This window comes from Phascolarctos cinereus, unplaced genomic scaffold, assembly GCF_003287225.1.
Source record: "Phascolarctos cinereus isolate Bilbo 61053 unplaced genomic scaffold, phaCin_HiC Scaffold_4;HRSCAF=312, whole genome shotgun sequence".
Taxonomy (NCBI): Eukaryota; Metazoa; Chordata; class Mammalia; order Diprotodontia; family Phascolarctidae; genus Phascolarctos; species Phascolarctos cinereus.
Genome location: NW_027555847.1, coordinates 378284397 through 378300829, shown reverse-complemented (window position 1 = coordinate 378300829; position 16433 = coordinate 378284397). Strand labels below are relative to the sequence as shown.

The following is a 16433-nucleotide window of genomic DNA, read 5'->3' as shown; positions in this document are numbered from 1 at the left end:
CTTATTCAGAATATTTGGCTCACCAATTTCCCATGCCTTGTGAGGTGTTAGAACACTCTGCCACTTGAACCTTGATGGCAAACAGGTGTGAACAATTAAGGATGTGCATAAGGGCTGGGATTAGTCACATAAGAATTGTGGGAACACCTCGGGTGATTGTTAGCTTTCACTATATAACCCAGACCCTCAGAATAAGAAATGGCTCAGTCTTTCACTGACCTGCCTGGCCCACGTTTCTTCATTGCACACTTCTCCATTTGATGCAACACTTAGTCTTGGATGACAGCCCACAGACAGGGGATTGAGTGCCTGATCAGGCGGCAGGTGGTGCCTGCACAGGGACCTAAGAAGGTATGAGGGGAGTGACGCTCTTGGGACTCGGGAGAAAAGAAAAACCTTGGCGGCTCAACACCGTGGAAACAAGGTAAAAGAGCAAAGGTCACAAGACCCAATCTTTTGGCAATTTTAGGGCTAAAAGGACACCAGGCTAAAGTGGGGATATGGGGAAAAGAAAAGAAAAAGGGCTCGAGCATAAGAATAGTGTTGCTTTGGAATGGCCACATGCACTTACTTTCGGTTTTGGGAGACATGCCTGAGATTGAAAGTATGGGTCAAACACAAAGTGGAAGCAAGGACAGAGAATATTATCTAAAACTTTCCAAGAAAATAGTGAAAGAAAGAGGTTTAGTCATTACAGATGGTCAGTTACAGGAATTTTTGGAATATGTAGAAATATGCTGCCCGTGGTTCCCTCAAGAAGGAACAATAGACTTGGAAACATGGGAAATGGTGGGCCGACAAATGAGTGAGTACTATAGAGAAGTAGTCCAGGCACATTCTCCATAGCTACATTCTCAATTCAGAATGTGCTAAAATAGTCTCACTCCTCCAGAGAAAGTGCTATTAACAACAAAAGTACTTAAGGCAGATGTGGGGGCGGGAACAGAGGAAGAAGAAGAGATGAATAGAGTACTTGATGAGAAGCTTAGAACTGCAGAAGAGGAGGGGGAGGAGGTTATATATGCAAGACCTATCACACCTTCTGCACCATTAAGATCCCCACCTTCATATAGATCAGGCTCATACAGAGAAGATAGTGAGGAGATGAATAAAAATCAAAAAAGCCATAAAATACATTGTAAAGGGTTATTAGAGGAAGCAATTATAAAAGCAGAGAAAAAAAGAGTAAGAGGAACCACACATTTCCAACCACAAGTCACAGCAGCTGCCTTTAATAATGTCAAAAAGCTTCAATGAACACAAAAATGTTTTAATTGTGGGAAACCAGGTCACCTAAAAAGAGAGTGTAAGACACCCAAAAGGATACCACAAAATTCTCCCAGTACGCCCTGTCCCAAATGTCGCAATGGTAATCATTGGGCTTCTCAATGTAGATCTTCTACTGATATTGATGGGCAACCCTTAAGACCCCAGCGGGGCCCATTCTGGCCCAGCAAACAATAGGAGCTGTGCTGTCTCTTATACACCCCAGGCCAGCTCCAACTCCACAATAAGCACTGTGCTTGATCTTATACATGCTACCTCTGGCAGTGCAGGATTGGATTTAAGCTCTATTATACCTAAGGAAATCTATAGTGAAGTAGTTTCCATTCCCACAGGTGTACACGGTCCACTTTCTCCTAGAATTGTAGGACTTATACTGGGTAAAAGCTCACAATCACTTCGTGGCCTCATGGTTATACTGGGGAAATAAGAGTAGTATTATATGCTTTTCCTGCTACTTTTACAGATGTTTCTACTAATAACCTTAATCCTGCTCCATTATCATCAGTTTGTGCAGGGCTTCTTTTGTCCTTAAAGTGGTATCTAGCTCAGCTCCCTCTGTAATTGCTGGTGGACCTGTTACCTACCAGTCTTTCTGGGCTGAATAATCCTATTCTGTCAGTCTTGAAAAATCAAAGATCATTGTGCTCAAGTAAACCTTTTTTATGATCAAGATGGTAATATTTCATAATAAAAAAAATGGATATTCAGTGAAATAGAGGACTTTCAAGCATTCTTGATGAAAAGACCAGAGCTGGATGGAAAATTTGACTTTCAAATACAAGACTCAAGAGAAGCATGAAGAGGTAAACAGGAAAGAGAAATCATAAGGGACTTATTAAGGTTGAACTGTTTACATTCTTACATGGAAAGATGATATTTGTAACTCATGAGACCTTTGTCAGTATTAGGGTAATTGGAGGGGAAAAATTATATGTATATGTATATAGTTAGATATAGAGATAGAGATAGATAGATAAAGGGCACAGGGTGAGTTGAAGATGGAGGGGTGATAGCTGGAGAATAAAATTAAGGGGTGAGAGAGGATTATACTGGGAGAAGGAGAAAGGGATAGGTAGAATGGGGTAAATCATCTCACATAAAATAGACAAGATAAGGCTTTTACAGTGGAGGGGAAATGGGGGAAGGTGAGAGGGAAAGTGAATCTTATTCTCATTGGATTTGGCTTAAGGAGGGTATACCATACAAATGAGTATGGAAATCTACCTTACCCTACAGGAAAATAGTGGGGAAGAAGATAAGAGAGCAGGAGGATGATAGAGAGGAGGGGGCAATCAGAAGCAAACTCTTCTAAGGAGGGACAGGGTCAAAAGAGAGAATAGAATAAATGGGGGGTGGGATAGAATGAAGGAATATATAGTTAGTTTTTCACAACATGACTACTATGGAAGTGTTTTGCATGACTACATATGTATAACCTGTATCAAGTTGCTTGCCTTCTCAATGAAGGTGGATGGGGAGGGAGGAAGGGAGAGAATTTGGAACCCAAAGTTTTAAAAACAAATGTTAAAAATTATTTTCACATGCAACTTGGAAATAAGATATACAGGCAATGGGGTATAGAAATCTATCTTGCCTTACAGGAAAATAGAAGGGGAAGGGGATAAGGGGGGGGGAATAGAAGGGAGGGCAGATTAGGGACAGGGGTATTCAGAATGCATGCCATCTTGGAGTGGGGGGAGGGGCAAGATGGGAAGAAAATTTGGAACTCAAAATCTTGTGGAAATGAATGTTGAAAACTAAAAATAAATAAATTAATAAGAAAAAAAAAGAACATCAGGGCAAGAAGCACCTAGGGAAAAAAGATCCCAGGGAACCACATTACTAGCACTTGGAGCAGGAACAGCAGCATCTGGCAACTCTGTTGCCCATGACCCATTACTGGGTCACAGAGGGAGCAGAGGACACTACTTGCGTAAGGAGCAAAAAACAAGTTCCAGAAACATAGTTGTGTGAGTTAGCGCCCAAGAATAGAGTGGGAACTCGGTTCTACTTTTATTCTTACACCTAATCCTGCAGTGGAAATAATCAGGGCAAGAGAGGAAAACCAAGGGGGAGCCATCAGTTGAGTTGCTATGAGCCTGCAGAACCTTCTAGCAGGTGAACTGTGACTGAGTCTAGCAGTAGTCAACAGAAATTCAACCACACAAAATCCAACAGAGCCAAACCAGATCATGAACTTGTAGAGTATAGACCAGGAAGCAGTGAACAGATCTCATCCTAGATCACATCACTTTGGAAACACCAAAAAAGTACAGGCCCCCAGAATGAGCTGTGAAAGCAGCCAAAAGACCTAAAAAGACTGAAGCTCAGCTAGATAACCCCTGAGAACTGGGCAGACCCAAGCACTAATAAGTCCAAAGTCAAGAAATAGGTTGCAAAAGTGAGTAAAAAAACCCTGACCATAAAAAGCAACTATAGTGACAGTAAAGTTCAAGACAAGCACAGAAGAAGACAATGACTTGAAAATATCTACAAACAAAGCCTCAAAGAAAAATGCAGATTGGATACAAGCCAATAATAATTCCTAGAAGAAATAAAGAGGTTTTTTAAAGCAAAAAAAAAAAGGTTTTAAAGATCAAATAAGGGTGGTAGAGAAAAAACTGGGAAAAGAAATGAGAACCACACAAGAAAATTGTGACAAGAGAATAGCTTGGTAAAAGGCACAAAATTTCACTGAAGAACATAACTCCTTAAAAATTAGAATTGGCCAAGTGAAAACTAATGACTCCATGAGATATCAAGAAACAATAAAACAAAAAAATTAAGGAATAAAAAAAAGAAAAAATACGTGAAGTATCTCATAGGAAAAACAACTGACCTAGAAAACAGATCAAGGAGAGATCATTTAAGAATCATTAGATGATCTGAAAGCCATGAACAACAACAACAACAACAACAACAAAAAGCTAGACATATTTCAAGGAAAACTTATCTAATAGGGAAGGTGACTACGATAAATTCTGCATAGAAATAAAATGGTCAGTAATGCGTTCAGAGAAGTCCTTTGTAGAGGTACTTTCGTCTCACTTCCCATATAAAAAGGCAATGAGAAGGCCAAGGCATCAGAAGAATAGGGTCTGCTATCTTGTGTGCTGAGTATTCTACAACTCTGCAAACCAATGAGCAGGGAGTTCTTGGAACCAGTGTAACCCATGTTCTCAGTTCATGGCTACTTCTCCCCCAATGCCAGCTGCAGAGTCATGTAGATTGACACACATTCTCCTTTGTATCGTGTTATAAGCAGGGCTCCCCAGTAGAAGAATCATAAAGCAGCTACCACAACACTCCTGTCCCGGACAATGACAAACTTTACAGAGTGCAGCGTGACATGAAGTTGTTCCCCTCACTGAAGCACGCCACTTGAAACACCAAGGTACCCAAGGGAAGGAGATACTCTGTCAGCCTCTGACCATACTACCCTGCTTGCAGAGGACAGGATCATAAAGTCCATCTATTTCAAACCCACTCATTTTGTAGATGAGAAAACTGAAGCCCAGCAAGGGGAAAATGACTTGCCCAAGGTAACATTGGTAGTAAGTGGCATAGTTGGGATTCTAATGCGGGTTCTCAGTGTCCAAATACAGTGCTTTTTCCCTGGGCTTCTATAGGTTCAAAGTTCATCATCCAGGGCTCATTCCAATAGCTCTTTTCCTTTTCCCAGGATCCTGTTTATTTCAAAAACACTCAAAGCCAACCTTTTACTAAAAATGGCTGGGGACCCTAGCTTAGCAAATAACAAAGGCAACTTCTTCATTTTACTTGCCAGAGGAAAGAATATCCTATGTTTGAGTTGCATTGGTAGTGCAAAGAAAAAATGCCCTATAACCATTAAAAGTGTATAACATTCATTACGAGATTTCTCCAGTTGTTACTGTCCTCTCCTAATACGTTATTGTCTAGCGCACGTGTGTGTGTGTGTGTGTGTGTGTGTGTGTGTGTATCCTGTATTTACTTACCTATGAATATGTTGTATACAACCCCAAACCCCAGTAGAACACAAGCTACTTAAGGGCAGAGACTGTTTTACTTTTGAATTTATATCACTGGTACCTACCATACATAGTATATATAGCACATACTAAATACTTAATAAATGTGATTATAAAGATAACCCTACTCACCAGAGTCTTCTGCAGCAGTCTTTGAAGTGGCCAGTTTCACAAAGAGCTTTGAAAACAAAAAGGGAATGAGAAACCTACAGAATCATTCAATCCATGGCTCCTAGTTCCATATCCTAGGGCCAAGCAGAACAAGTAGAAACCCTGTCCTACATGATGGCTCTTTAAATACTTGAGGACATGTCTCCTTTAAGTTTTTTCTTTTGAAGTATAATCACCCTTAGTTCCTTCAACTCATCCTGACATAACATAAACTTGAATCTTTCACTGCCCTGGTTTCCCAACTTTGCTTACTCTCTAGTTTATCAATGTCCTTCCCCAGAACTGAATGTCATGTTTCAGGGCTGGTCTGACAAGGACACATAACAATAGGACCCACCTAGTTCTAGACATGAAGCCTCTCTTAACACAACCCAAGATGACATTGTTGAATGCCATCCATCCCTTTCTTTGTATCCCCAGCACTTACTACAGTGCCTGGCACGTAGTGAGTACTTAACTACTTCTTGACTAATTAACACTATTTACTAATATTTAATTTGCAATCCACAAAAACTCCCAAATTTCTTTCAGAAAAGCTACTGTCCACAACAACCCTTTAATTTGTATTTCCAGCAGCATCTTTCCTATTCATCATGGATTCTTTAAAGTACAGGAATCACATTCAAAGTTTCTCAAGGCAGGTAGGTACTCTTACTAACTCCTTACTTATCTTGGGTTTTAATTTTCCTCAGTCCCCTTTATTCTATCTTTTCCCATCTAAAAAGCATTATTCTTGATCTGAGACCATGAGTACAAGGTCAATTCTCCAGGTGATCCATGACGCTGGGTCAGTCCTTAAAACTAGATGAACTATCGAGTGATCAGGGCAGTTGGAAGTTGTAATCCTACCAATACCTTCACTTTGAGTCTTAGTTTTATTGTTAGAATCCCAAAGTATTCACTACGTACCCTTTCCCACTTGTTACTATCCTAGATATAAAAGTAGTCCTATCTTCTGATTGGTAGAAATCTTTATTTCCCACATGTTGCAAAATTAAATGGATAATTCATACTTTCAGATGAAAGTATCTTCCACAATAATATTGGAAAGAAATTTATTTAAAAGCATAGTCCCCAAAACATTCACAAAATAAATCCCAATAGTATCATTAGTGTGCTTTGAATAACAATGACCTTGAAAGAAGATGCTACCAATAATTGATAGTAATTATGCTTCTTAAAAACAATTCTTAGTTGCCTTCAACCAATTGTTTAGGCCCAATATTATTTCTCTTCAGTTTTTAAGCTCATAACCTATGCTAGTGAAATAGTTGTGTTAGGGGTAAAAAAATGTCTTTTCAGTTACCTTCTCTTGCTGCTTTGGCGTTGCTATGTTTGCATTCCGATGCACTGCCTGTTCTGCCTCATCTTTATCTTTGCACTTCTGTTCATAGATCTTCTTTGCCTTTGTTATTCCAAAAGGAAAAACAGAGTGAGATGCACAAGACATGAGACTGACATCTTTAAGGCTGTGTACCCCAAAGAAGATTGTAAAGACATAGATTTAATATTAAAAATAAATTAATAATTTGAATTATTTATAATGCAATGAAGACTAAAGTGAGTGATTGGCTCTTTTTCTAAATTTTCACTAAGTAGTCAGTGCTAGCCTCTTCAAGGAAGAGGCATTTCTTTTCTTGTTTGTTTGTTTTTTTGGATTCTCTCTTTTTTTTTAATTTTAAATTTTATTAGTTTATTTTGATTTATCAACAATCACTTCCACATGCTTTTGAGTTTAAAATTTTTCTCCCCCTTCCTCTCCACCACCCTCCCCAAGACAGTGCACAATCTGATATAGGCTATCCATTTACATTCCTATTAAACATATTTTCACATTAGTGAAATTGTAAGTCAAAATTAAAACCGATAGGAGGAACCATCAGAAAGAGGAAACAAAAGTCAACAGAAGAGGGAAAAAAAATGATAGCAATTCAACTTCCATGGTTCTTTCTTTGGATGTGGATAGCATTTTCCATCACGAGGCCTCTAGAGATGTCTTAGGTCTTTGTAATGCTGAGAAGGGTTAAGTTTATCAATATAAGTCATAGCACAACATGGCTGTTACTGTGTTCAAAGTTCTCTTGGTTCTGCTCACTTTGCTCAGCATCAGACCATACAAGTCTTTCCAGGTTTTTCTGAAGTCATCCTGTTCATCATTTCTTATAGCACAATAGTATTCCATTACATTCATATACCACAACTTGTTCAGCCATTCCCCAATTGATGGGCATCCTCTCAATTTCCAATTCTTTGCCACCACAAAAAGAGCTGCTATGAATATTTTTGTACATGTGGGTCCTTTTCCTATTTGTATGATCTCTTTGGGATATAGCCCTGGAAGTGCTATTGCTGGGTCAAAGGGTAGGAAGAGGCATCTCTTATTAAGAGCATATATAAACCATTCTTTAAAGGAAAAAAAAATACTTGATTGAAATAAACAAAGACAAAAAAATCAGGAAAATTTATAGTTTTAAATTCATAACTGAGAATCATAGTACTAAGACATAGCAAATCCAGCCTCAGACACATAACACTTACTAGCTGTGTGACCCTGGGCAAGTCACTTAACCCCACTGCCTAGCCACAAAAAAAATTTTTTTGTGAAGATAAAGCAATAATCATCAAAACTGTCTGGTCCTGGCTAAGAAATAGAGGGGTGGGTCAGTGGAATAGATTCACAAGACACAGTAGTAGATGACCCTATAGCAATCTAGTGCTTGGTAAACCCAAAGCAAACAACTTTTGGGACAAGAACTCACTATCTGACAAAATCTGCTGAGAAAATTAGAAAACAGTATGGCAGAAATTATGTATAGACCAATATCTTACTGTATGCCAACCAGTCAAAATGGGTGCATGACTGGGTGACACCATAAGCAAATCAGGAAAGCAAGGAATAGTTTACATGTCAGATCTATGGAGAAAGGAAGAATTTATAAACAAATAAGAGATAGCATTACAAGGTATAAAATGGATAATTTTGATTACATAAAATTTAAAATTTTTTCCATAAAACCAATAAAACCAAGACCAGAAGGAAAACAGAAAGTAGGTAAACAATTTTTCAGCAAATGTCTCTGATAAAGGCCTGATTTCTTAAATTATATGGAGAACTGAGTCAAATTTATAAGAATACAAGTAATTCTTCAATTGATATTTGGTCAAAGGGTATGATTCAGATAAAAAAATCAAAGCTATCTATAATCATATAAAAATGTTCTAAAAAACTATGGATTAGAGAAATGCAAATTAAAACAACTCTGAGGTACCACCTCACACTTATCAGGTTGACTAATATGACAAAAAAGTTAAATGATAAATGTTGGAGAAGATGTGGGAAAATTGGGACACAAATGCACTGGTGGTGGAGTTGTGAACTGATCCAACCATCCTGGAGAACAATTTGGAACTGCACTCAAAGGGCAACTGAACTGTGCATACCCTTTGACTCAGCAATACCACTGCTAGATCTGTACCACAAAAAGATCAAAGAAAAGAGAAAAGGATAAACTTGTACAAAAATATTTATAGCAGCTCTTTTTTGTGGTGGCAAAGAATTGGAAATTAAGGGGATGCCCATTAATTTGGGAATGGCTGAACAACTTGTGGTATAGGATCGTAGTGTAATACTATTGTGCTATAAGAAATGATGAGCAGGCTGACTTTAGAAAAACCTGGAAAGACTTATATGAATGAATTGATGCAAAGTGAATTGAGCAGAACCAGGAGAACATTGTACACAGTAACAGCAACATTGTACAATAACTGTGAATGACTTAGCTGTTCTCAGCAATACAATGATCCAAGACAATTCCAAAAGACTCATGATGAAAAATATTATACACCTCTAGAAGAAGAATTGATGAAGTCTGAATGCTGATCCAATCATACTATTTTCACTTTATTTTTGTGTGTGTTTTTCTTTTGGTCTGTGTCTTCTTTCACAACACGACTAATATAGAAATACATTTTACATGATTGCACATGTGTAACCTATATCAAATTGCTTACCATCTCAGGGAGAGGGGAGCTGAGGGAGGAAAGGAGAAAATTTGGAACTCAACTTTTTTTTTTAAAAAGGAATGCTTCAAAAAAGAAAAAGGAAGGCTAAAAAAAAGTCTTCACATGTAATTGAGAAAAATATTTTTAAAAAAAGAAACAAGAATTGTGTGAATTGATACAGAGTGAAACGAGTACACTCAAGAGAACAGCTTATGCAATTGTCACAGTGATATAAAGGAAAATATCTTTGAAAGACTTCAAGTATCAACTGTTGATTAAGCTTTTGATTAACAGCTGATTAATGATTTCTTCAGAAGATGGGTGGTGAAACATGCCTCCTAATGCTTATTGGGGGGAATGCAGTAGGAATGTAGAATAAAGCATACATATTCAGACTTGGCAAATGTATTGATTTGTTTTGCTTTACTTATTTGCTTCAAGGAAGGGCTTCTATTTGGTTATGGAAGAAGAAAAGGAGAGTGAGTTATTGGGTAGTTTAAAAAATGCAAAAAAGAAAAGATCATAAATAAAATGTTGAAAAATATATAAAAGAAAACAAAAAAGTTCAGAAGAGGAAACAAGTCAATTTTTTTACTACTTTGTTAAAAATAATGCATACTTTTAAAATACAAACTATATAATACATTCATACATCATTTTTTTGTATATTGAAATTTTTGTGATTGTTACTGTTAAGTTCATAACACATTTTTTAAACATTAAATTATTCTTTCAAAGAGAAGAAGAATTATAGTGGTTTGAGCTGAAGTGAGCTCATAGCTTCTTGTTACATGAAATTATTCCTTTTATTCCCAGGACTACAAGACAAGAATCAGGGCCTTTCCTAACACTGATATTTGTGGTAGAAATAGATATGGTTAAGCTAACTCTTAGGTGGTTGAGTGGTTGGCATAGATCTGGCTCTTGGGGAGCCCAGAGGTAGTTGTTAAGCCTAGTTCTGCTGAAATATGGGAATGAGTAAGGAACAAGGTCACTCCAGAGGCACATGTACCATGTCTGTGAATCTGGCAAAATGAGAGATCTGAATCTAGAGCTGATATCCACAGAAGCAGCATTTAAGTCTTTGACGACATTGAGCCCTAAACAGCTTTGATATTTGACTTGGCAAAGTTCTGAGCTCAGTGCACAGCAAAACAAAAACAAAAATCCAAGATTACGCAGAGGATCTGGACATACGAGAACTCAAGTGAGGATCCATCATGACTGTTGAGAGGAAGGAACAAGAGGAACTGCTGCACTGAAGCTAATTCTGCCCAATATGGAAGAACTACTTCACGATAGAGAAGTGGCAATAGGAAAACCACATCCTCTTAGAGTTCATAAGAGTGGAAAAAAGGAACACTATACAGTTATGATGGCATCCTAGCCTTTAAAAAGTGGGGTTTTGTTTGGTTGGTTTTTTTGAATCTAAAGAAAATGGAAATGAAACTCTAAAGGGAAATTTGGTTCTCTATGGATGGGAAGTTCTAAAAAAAAATCTGTCCTTACAATCATAACAAATTTCAATGAGGAAGAAAAAGGAAATATATCTAAAGAAATTAGTATAACCACATAAGAAGTTCTTAGATGAGGTCAGATTTTTAATTTATTTTTTCAATGAATACAAATCTGTTTTCTTTTCCCCATTCTCTCTTCTACCTCCCCTCCCACACAAAAGAAGGAAGGAAAGAAGGAAGGAAAGAAGGAAGGAAAGAAAGAAGGAAGGAAAAAAAGAAGGAAGGAAAGAAGGAAAGAAATTCTTGTAGCAAATATACATGGTCAAGAAAAACAAATTCCCCCACTGTCCAGGTCCAAAAAACATATGCCTTAGTCTACTTCTTGAAATCTATCATCTCTCCATCAGGAGATGAGGAGCATGCCAGATGAGGTCAGATTTTAAAGGACTTATATAACAGCTGTAAAAGAGCTTGTAATCAAAGACTATAAAAGAGTGATGTGAAATTATAAGACTAGTATCAGGGAGGCTGTAGCCCAGAGTGAGCTGAGACATAAAAAAATGCTGAAGTTAGAAAGGGTGTCTTTTCCTTGGGGAAGATGGCGTAATGGTAATTGATGACAAAGAGAAAGTAGAATTACTTAGGTCCTATTTATCTAGCTGCACCCTCCTCCCTCTCTACTCTCAAAATGAGTTTAAGCCGTTGGATTGGAATTAACCACATCATCTCAGAATATTAAAAGATCTGGAAAATCTAATTCTTGAGTCTCCACTGTCAATGTCTAAAAGATGTGAGAGAACAGAAGAGTTTTAGCAGTAATGGAAGAAGGGCAGGTGTCCCAATTTCCAAAAAAGGGAAGATGGTAGAGTCTGCAAACTAGAGACTGTAAGCTTGACTGTAATTTCTGGTAAAATTCTAGACCACATTGGCATTCTTCTGATCTATCAGTCTCATAACTATCATCAAAGGAAATAAGGTTAACCTGACATGGTTTGATCTTAGTGTTGTTTCTTAGGTATTGATAGTTTGTTGCTGTTGTTATTTGCTAATTGCTCTCAAAATCATCTTTTTTAAAAAAAAAGTTTAATGTTGTCTTTTGTTTTTACATATTTAGTCATTTTCCAATATACCTTCCTCCCATGGTAACAAACATGTCTTCTTAGTAACAAAGAAAAATACTTGAGTAAAACCAACTGACATAGCGACCACATCTGACGGTATATGCCTTATTCCATACCAGCAGCCTACAGTTTACAAGACCTACTCCTAACCTCCTACTTATCAAAAATAGAACAGCATTCATGGATCTCCAGATTTCTGTTGCCTTTCCCATTTTCCAGGATTTCTCTGAAGTAACCAATAGTCATTCCATGGTTACTTATTCATTTACTTCACTACTGTGCACTGCTATTTGTCTAGTCCTAGAATCTTTGGTGGAGCTAAGTGTTTTCCACTATCTTCACTCCTATTTTGGTGTTCAGTTCTCTCCTGATGATGTTCCAATTGAATTCAAAAAAGGCTTATTAATTGTCTACTCTCTGCAAGGTACTGTGCTAGATGCTGAGCCTCTGCCATTCTAATTTTTGCATATTGCCTTTTCTAGTTCAAAGATCGATCACCTTTGTGGAAAAGATGAAAACAAAATAATCAAAGAATCAGAGAATCTAGGAGAGGGAAAGGACTTCAGTGGTCATGTAGTCTAATCTGTACCTGATCAAAAAAACCTTTCTGTAATTTACTGAGATCTCTAGCAAGTACTCAATCAGCTTCTTCTTGAAGACTTCCAATGAGAGAGAATGAACTCAGGGAAACCCATTTCACTTTAAGATAGTTTCCATTTTAAGGAAGTTTTACTTAGACCAAGACTAAATGTTGCTTTTCTTGCAACTTCCCCTAAATCCCTCTTCTACCTGATAGCCTTTAAATACTTGAGGTTAGTTTTCATGTTTCCTATGTTTGTCCATTTGTTTTTCCCTCCAGGCTAAATATTTCCAGTTCCTTCAACTGATTCTTATAGGGCTCCAATGCTCTCATCATCCTTGTTGCTTTTTTCTGCTTGTCTTCCATCTTTCCTATGCCTGTGTCTTTTTAAAAATATGCTGCCTAAACTGAACACAGTACTCCAGATATGGCTTGACCAAACCATTGTGTTGCTCTTGATACTATGTCTCTCAATAAAGCCTAGGATGTCATTAGCTATTCTGGCTGCCATGTCACACTCACATTAAACTTGGATGTCTGCATTATAAAACAGAAGCATCAAAGCCATTTGGTATCATTAAAAAATAGAAATACAATTAAACAAAGAAGAATGGATTAAACAAAGAAGAATGGATTAAACAAAGAAGAATGACAAACAATGAAACCAAATAACTCCATATTCAATAAACCAAAAACCATAAGCTACCTAGAAAAGAAGTCCCTATTTGATAAAAACTGGGGAAATTGGAATACAGTCTGGAAAAAATTAGACTTAAGGCTAATGTCTTATACCATATTCCACAGCAAATCCAAAACATACACAAAATCTAAATACTAAATATAAATACCATAAAATATTAGAAGACAAACATATTATATCCTTTCATTAGCTATAGGTAGGAAAGGAATTCTTTATCAAAGAGGGAACAGATGCAATTACAAAAGATAAGATAGGAAACTTGATTATATAAAATTGTAAAGCTTCTGTACAAATAAAATTAATTCATATAGGATAGGAAGGGAAGCAGTTGACTAGGAAAAAGGTCTTTATATTGAATGTTTCTGATAAGAATTTGGTATCCAAGATGTGGAGACAACTAACAGAAACATTTGAAACTAAAATACATACTATAAATGCAAATATAATAAAAAAAATTTCTCAATATATAAATGGTCAAAGGATATGAATAAACAGTTCTCAAATGAAGAACTGCAAAATATTAACAACTATATGAAGGTGCTAAGAAACTGTAAAAATAAGAGAAAAGCAAATCAAAACAGTCCTGAAGTTTCACCTTGTATTCTGCAAATTGGCAAAGATGACAAAAGATGGAAATTGTCAATGTTGGAGGGGTTGTGGAAAGATAGGCACACTAATGCATTGTTGCTAGTGGTGTGAATTAGCATAACCATTCTGAGAAGCAATTAGGTAGTGTGCAAATAAAGTGGCTAAAATGTTCAGATTTTTTAATCACAAAATTCCACTGCTAGGCATATATACAAAGGAAGTCACTGACAAAAAGAAAAGCTGAGACCACATCAAAATACTTATAGCAGCACTTTTTTTGTGGTAGCAAAGAACTAGAAACAAAGTAGATGCTCATCGATAGGAGAATGGCTAAACAAATTGTGGTACATGAATGTTGTGGAATATTACTGTGTCATAAGAAATAACAGATATAATGAATACAGAGGAACATGAAAAAAACTTCCATGAGCTGTTGAAAAGCCAAGTAAGCAGAACCAAGAACACAATATACCCAATAACTACAACAAGGTAAATTTAAAAAAAAATGGCAGGCACGAAATAGTTAAAAATTAATAGTACAAAATTATAAAGAATGTGCCCCCAAAGAAGAGATATAAGAAGATACTTCACCCCAATCTTTTTCAGAAACTGAGGGGTCTACAAGAGTGGAATATTTCATATGATGTTAGGATATTTTATGAATTGGTTGGTTTTGCTGAATTTTTACTTTTTTCCTTCCTTATAAAAAAAACAAATTTTTCATTATTAAAGGATGGCTCTTTGAGAGAGGGGACGGGGAAAATCTAAGTGATATAAAAAAGATATCAAAAGAATCTTTTTTTAAAAAAAAAGCTTGCACTATCACTAAAACACCCAATTCTTTTTCAGAGGAACTGTTATCCAACTATACTTTTTTCATTCTATGTTTTTCAAGCATAGTATATTGACCTGAGCATAGAACTCTTTACTTATTTCTAGTGAATTTCATCTGAGTAGATTCAGACCAAAATTCTATCTACTGAGATGTTTAAAAACGAAGAAAGCAAACCAATCCTGTCATCTATCTAACTCTCCAAGCTTCGCGATTTGCAATTCCGACAAGCATTTCAATTATAACTTAATCTAAGTCACTAATAAAAATGTCGAACGTCTCAGGGCCAAAGACAGATCCCTAAGGCTTTGAGCTGAGTTACCACCAACCTGTTAATGAGTATTCTTTAGATGTGGTCACTCAACTAGCTCCACATATGCCTGAATGTACTGTCATCTAGTACCTAACTTTCAATTTTATCTATAGGCAAGACATGAGATACTTTGTCAAATGCTGTGCTGAAATGGAAGGATTTTTTGTCTACATCAGACCCTTACTATACACATATAGTTGTTCAGTCATAAAAGGAAATAAGGCCAATCTGACATGTCTTGCTTTTGATGAAGCCATGTGCTGTAAATTTAGTGATTATTATATTTTAGATACACAAACCAGAACAAGGTTTAAAAAAAACAATGAGTTTTATATAAAATAGTGAATATTTACTTATAGCTTGATTTTAATGTATATATTAACTTTAATAACAATGGCTAGCATATATGTACCACTTTAAGGTTTGCAAAGTACGTCATATATTTCATTCGGTCCTTCCAACTCTCCTGTGAGGTAAGTGCTATCATTATGCCCATTTTACAGATGAGAAAACTCAGGCAGACAGATCGACTAGCTAGTAAGTGTCTGAGGTAAGATTGAAATTCAGGTCTCCTGGCCCTGAAGTCTAGTGCTTGATCCACTAGGTCAAATAACAAGATAAATAACAACATTTTTCCATTTCTGTGTCTCCTTTTGAATTCCTTTTTCCCTCTGTGTGCTTTTCCAGATTTTGTTGCATTCATCGTTATGATGAATCTGATGACTGTTGCTGTCGTTTTGTACACTGTTGTTTTGATTCTGCTTTTATCACTTTATATAAATATGCCCAAGAATTGGAAATTGAGAGGATGCCCATCAATTGGGGAATGGCTGAGCAAGTTGTGGTATATGAATGTAATGGAATACTATTGTGCTATAAGAAATGATGAACAGGCTGACTTCAGAAAAACCTGGAAAGACTTATATGGTCTGATGCTGAGTGAAGTGAGCAGAACCCAGAGGACTTTGTATACAATAGCAGCCACGTTACGCAATGACTAAGAATGTTAAACTGAACCCTTCTCAACATTACGAGGATCTAAGACATCTCCAGAGGCCTCGGGATGGAAAATGCTGTCCCCATCCAAAGAAAGAACTATGGAAGTCGAATTGTTCTCACTTATTTTTACCTTCAGTTGAGTTTTGTTTCATCTTTCTGATGGTTCCCCCTATTGGTTTTAATTTTTACTTACTTCACTAATGTAAAAATATGTTTAATGGGTATGTAAATGTAAAGCCTATGTCAGATTGTGCGCCGTCTTGGGGAGGGTGGGGGGGGAGAAAAAGGGAGAAAAAATTTTCAACTCAAAAGCATATGGAAAAAAAAATTTAAAAAAACCCATAAAGAATAAAATAAAATATATTTAAAAATA

The 16433-nt window shown here is 36.6% G+C and overlaps 1 protein-coding gene across 1 annotated transcript in view; it reads right to left on the bottom strand.

The window, feature by feature from the left end:
• Positions 1–16433, bottom strand: part of PSTPIP2 (proline-serine-threonine phosphatase interacting protein 2) — an 81919-nt gene that overhangs the window by 14108 nt on the left and 51378 nt on the right. Inside the window, exons 7-8 of the mRNA XM_020985759.2 lie at positions 6775–6873; positions 5430–5475 (exon numbers count right to left, since the gene is read on the bottom strand). Of these exons, the coding sequence (XP_020841418.1) occupies positions 5430–5475; positions 6775–6873 (145 nt within the window). The remainder of the gene's footprint in view (positions 1–5429; positions 5476–6774; positions 6874–16433) is intronic.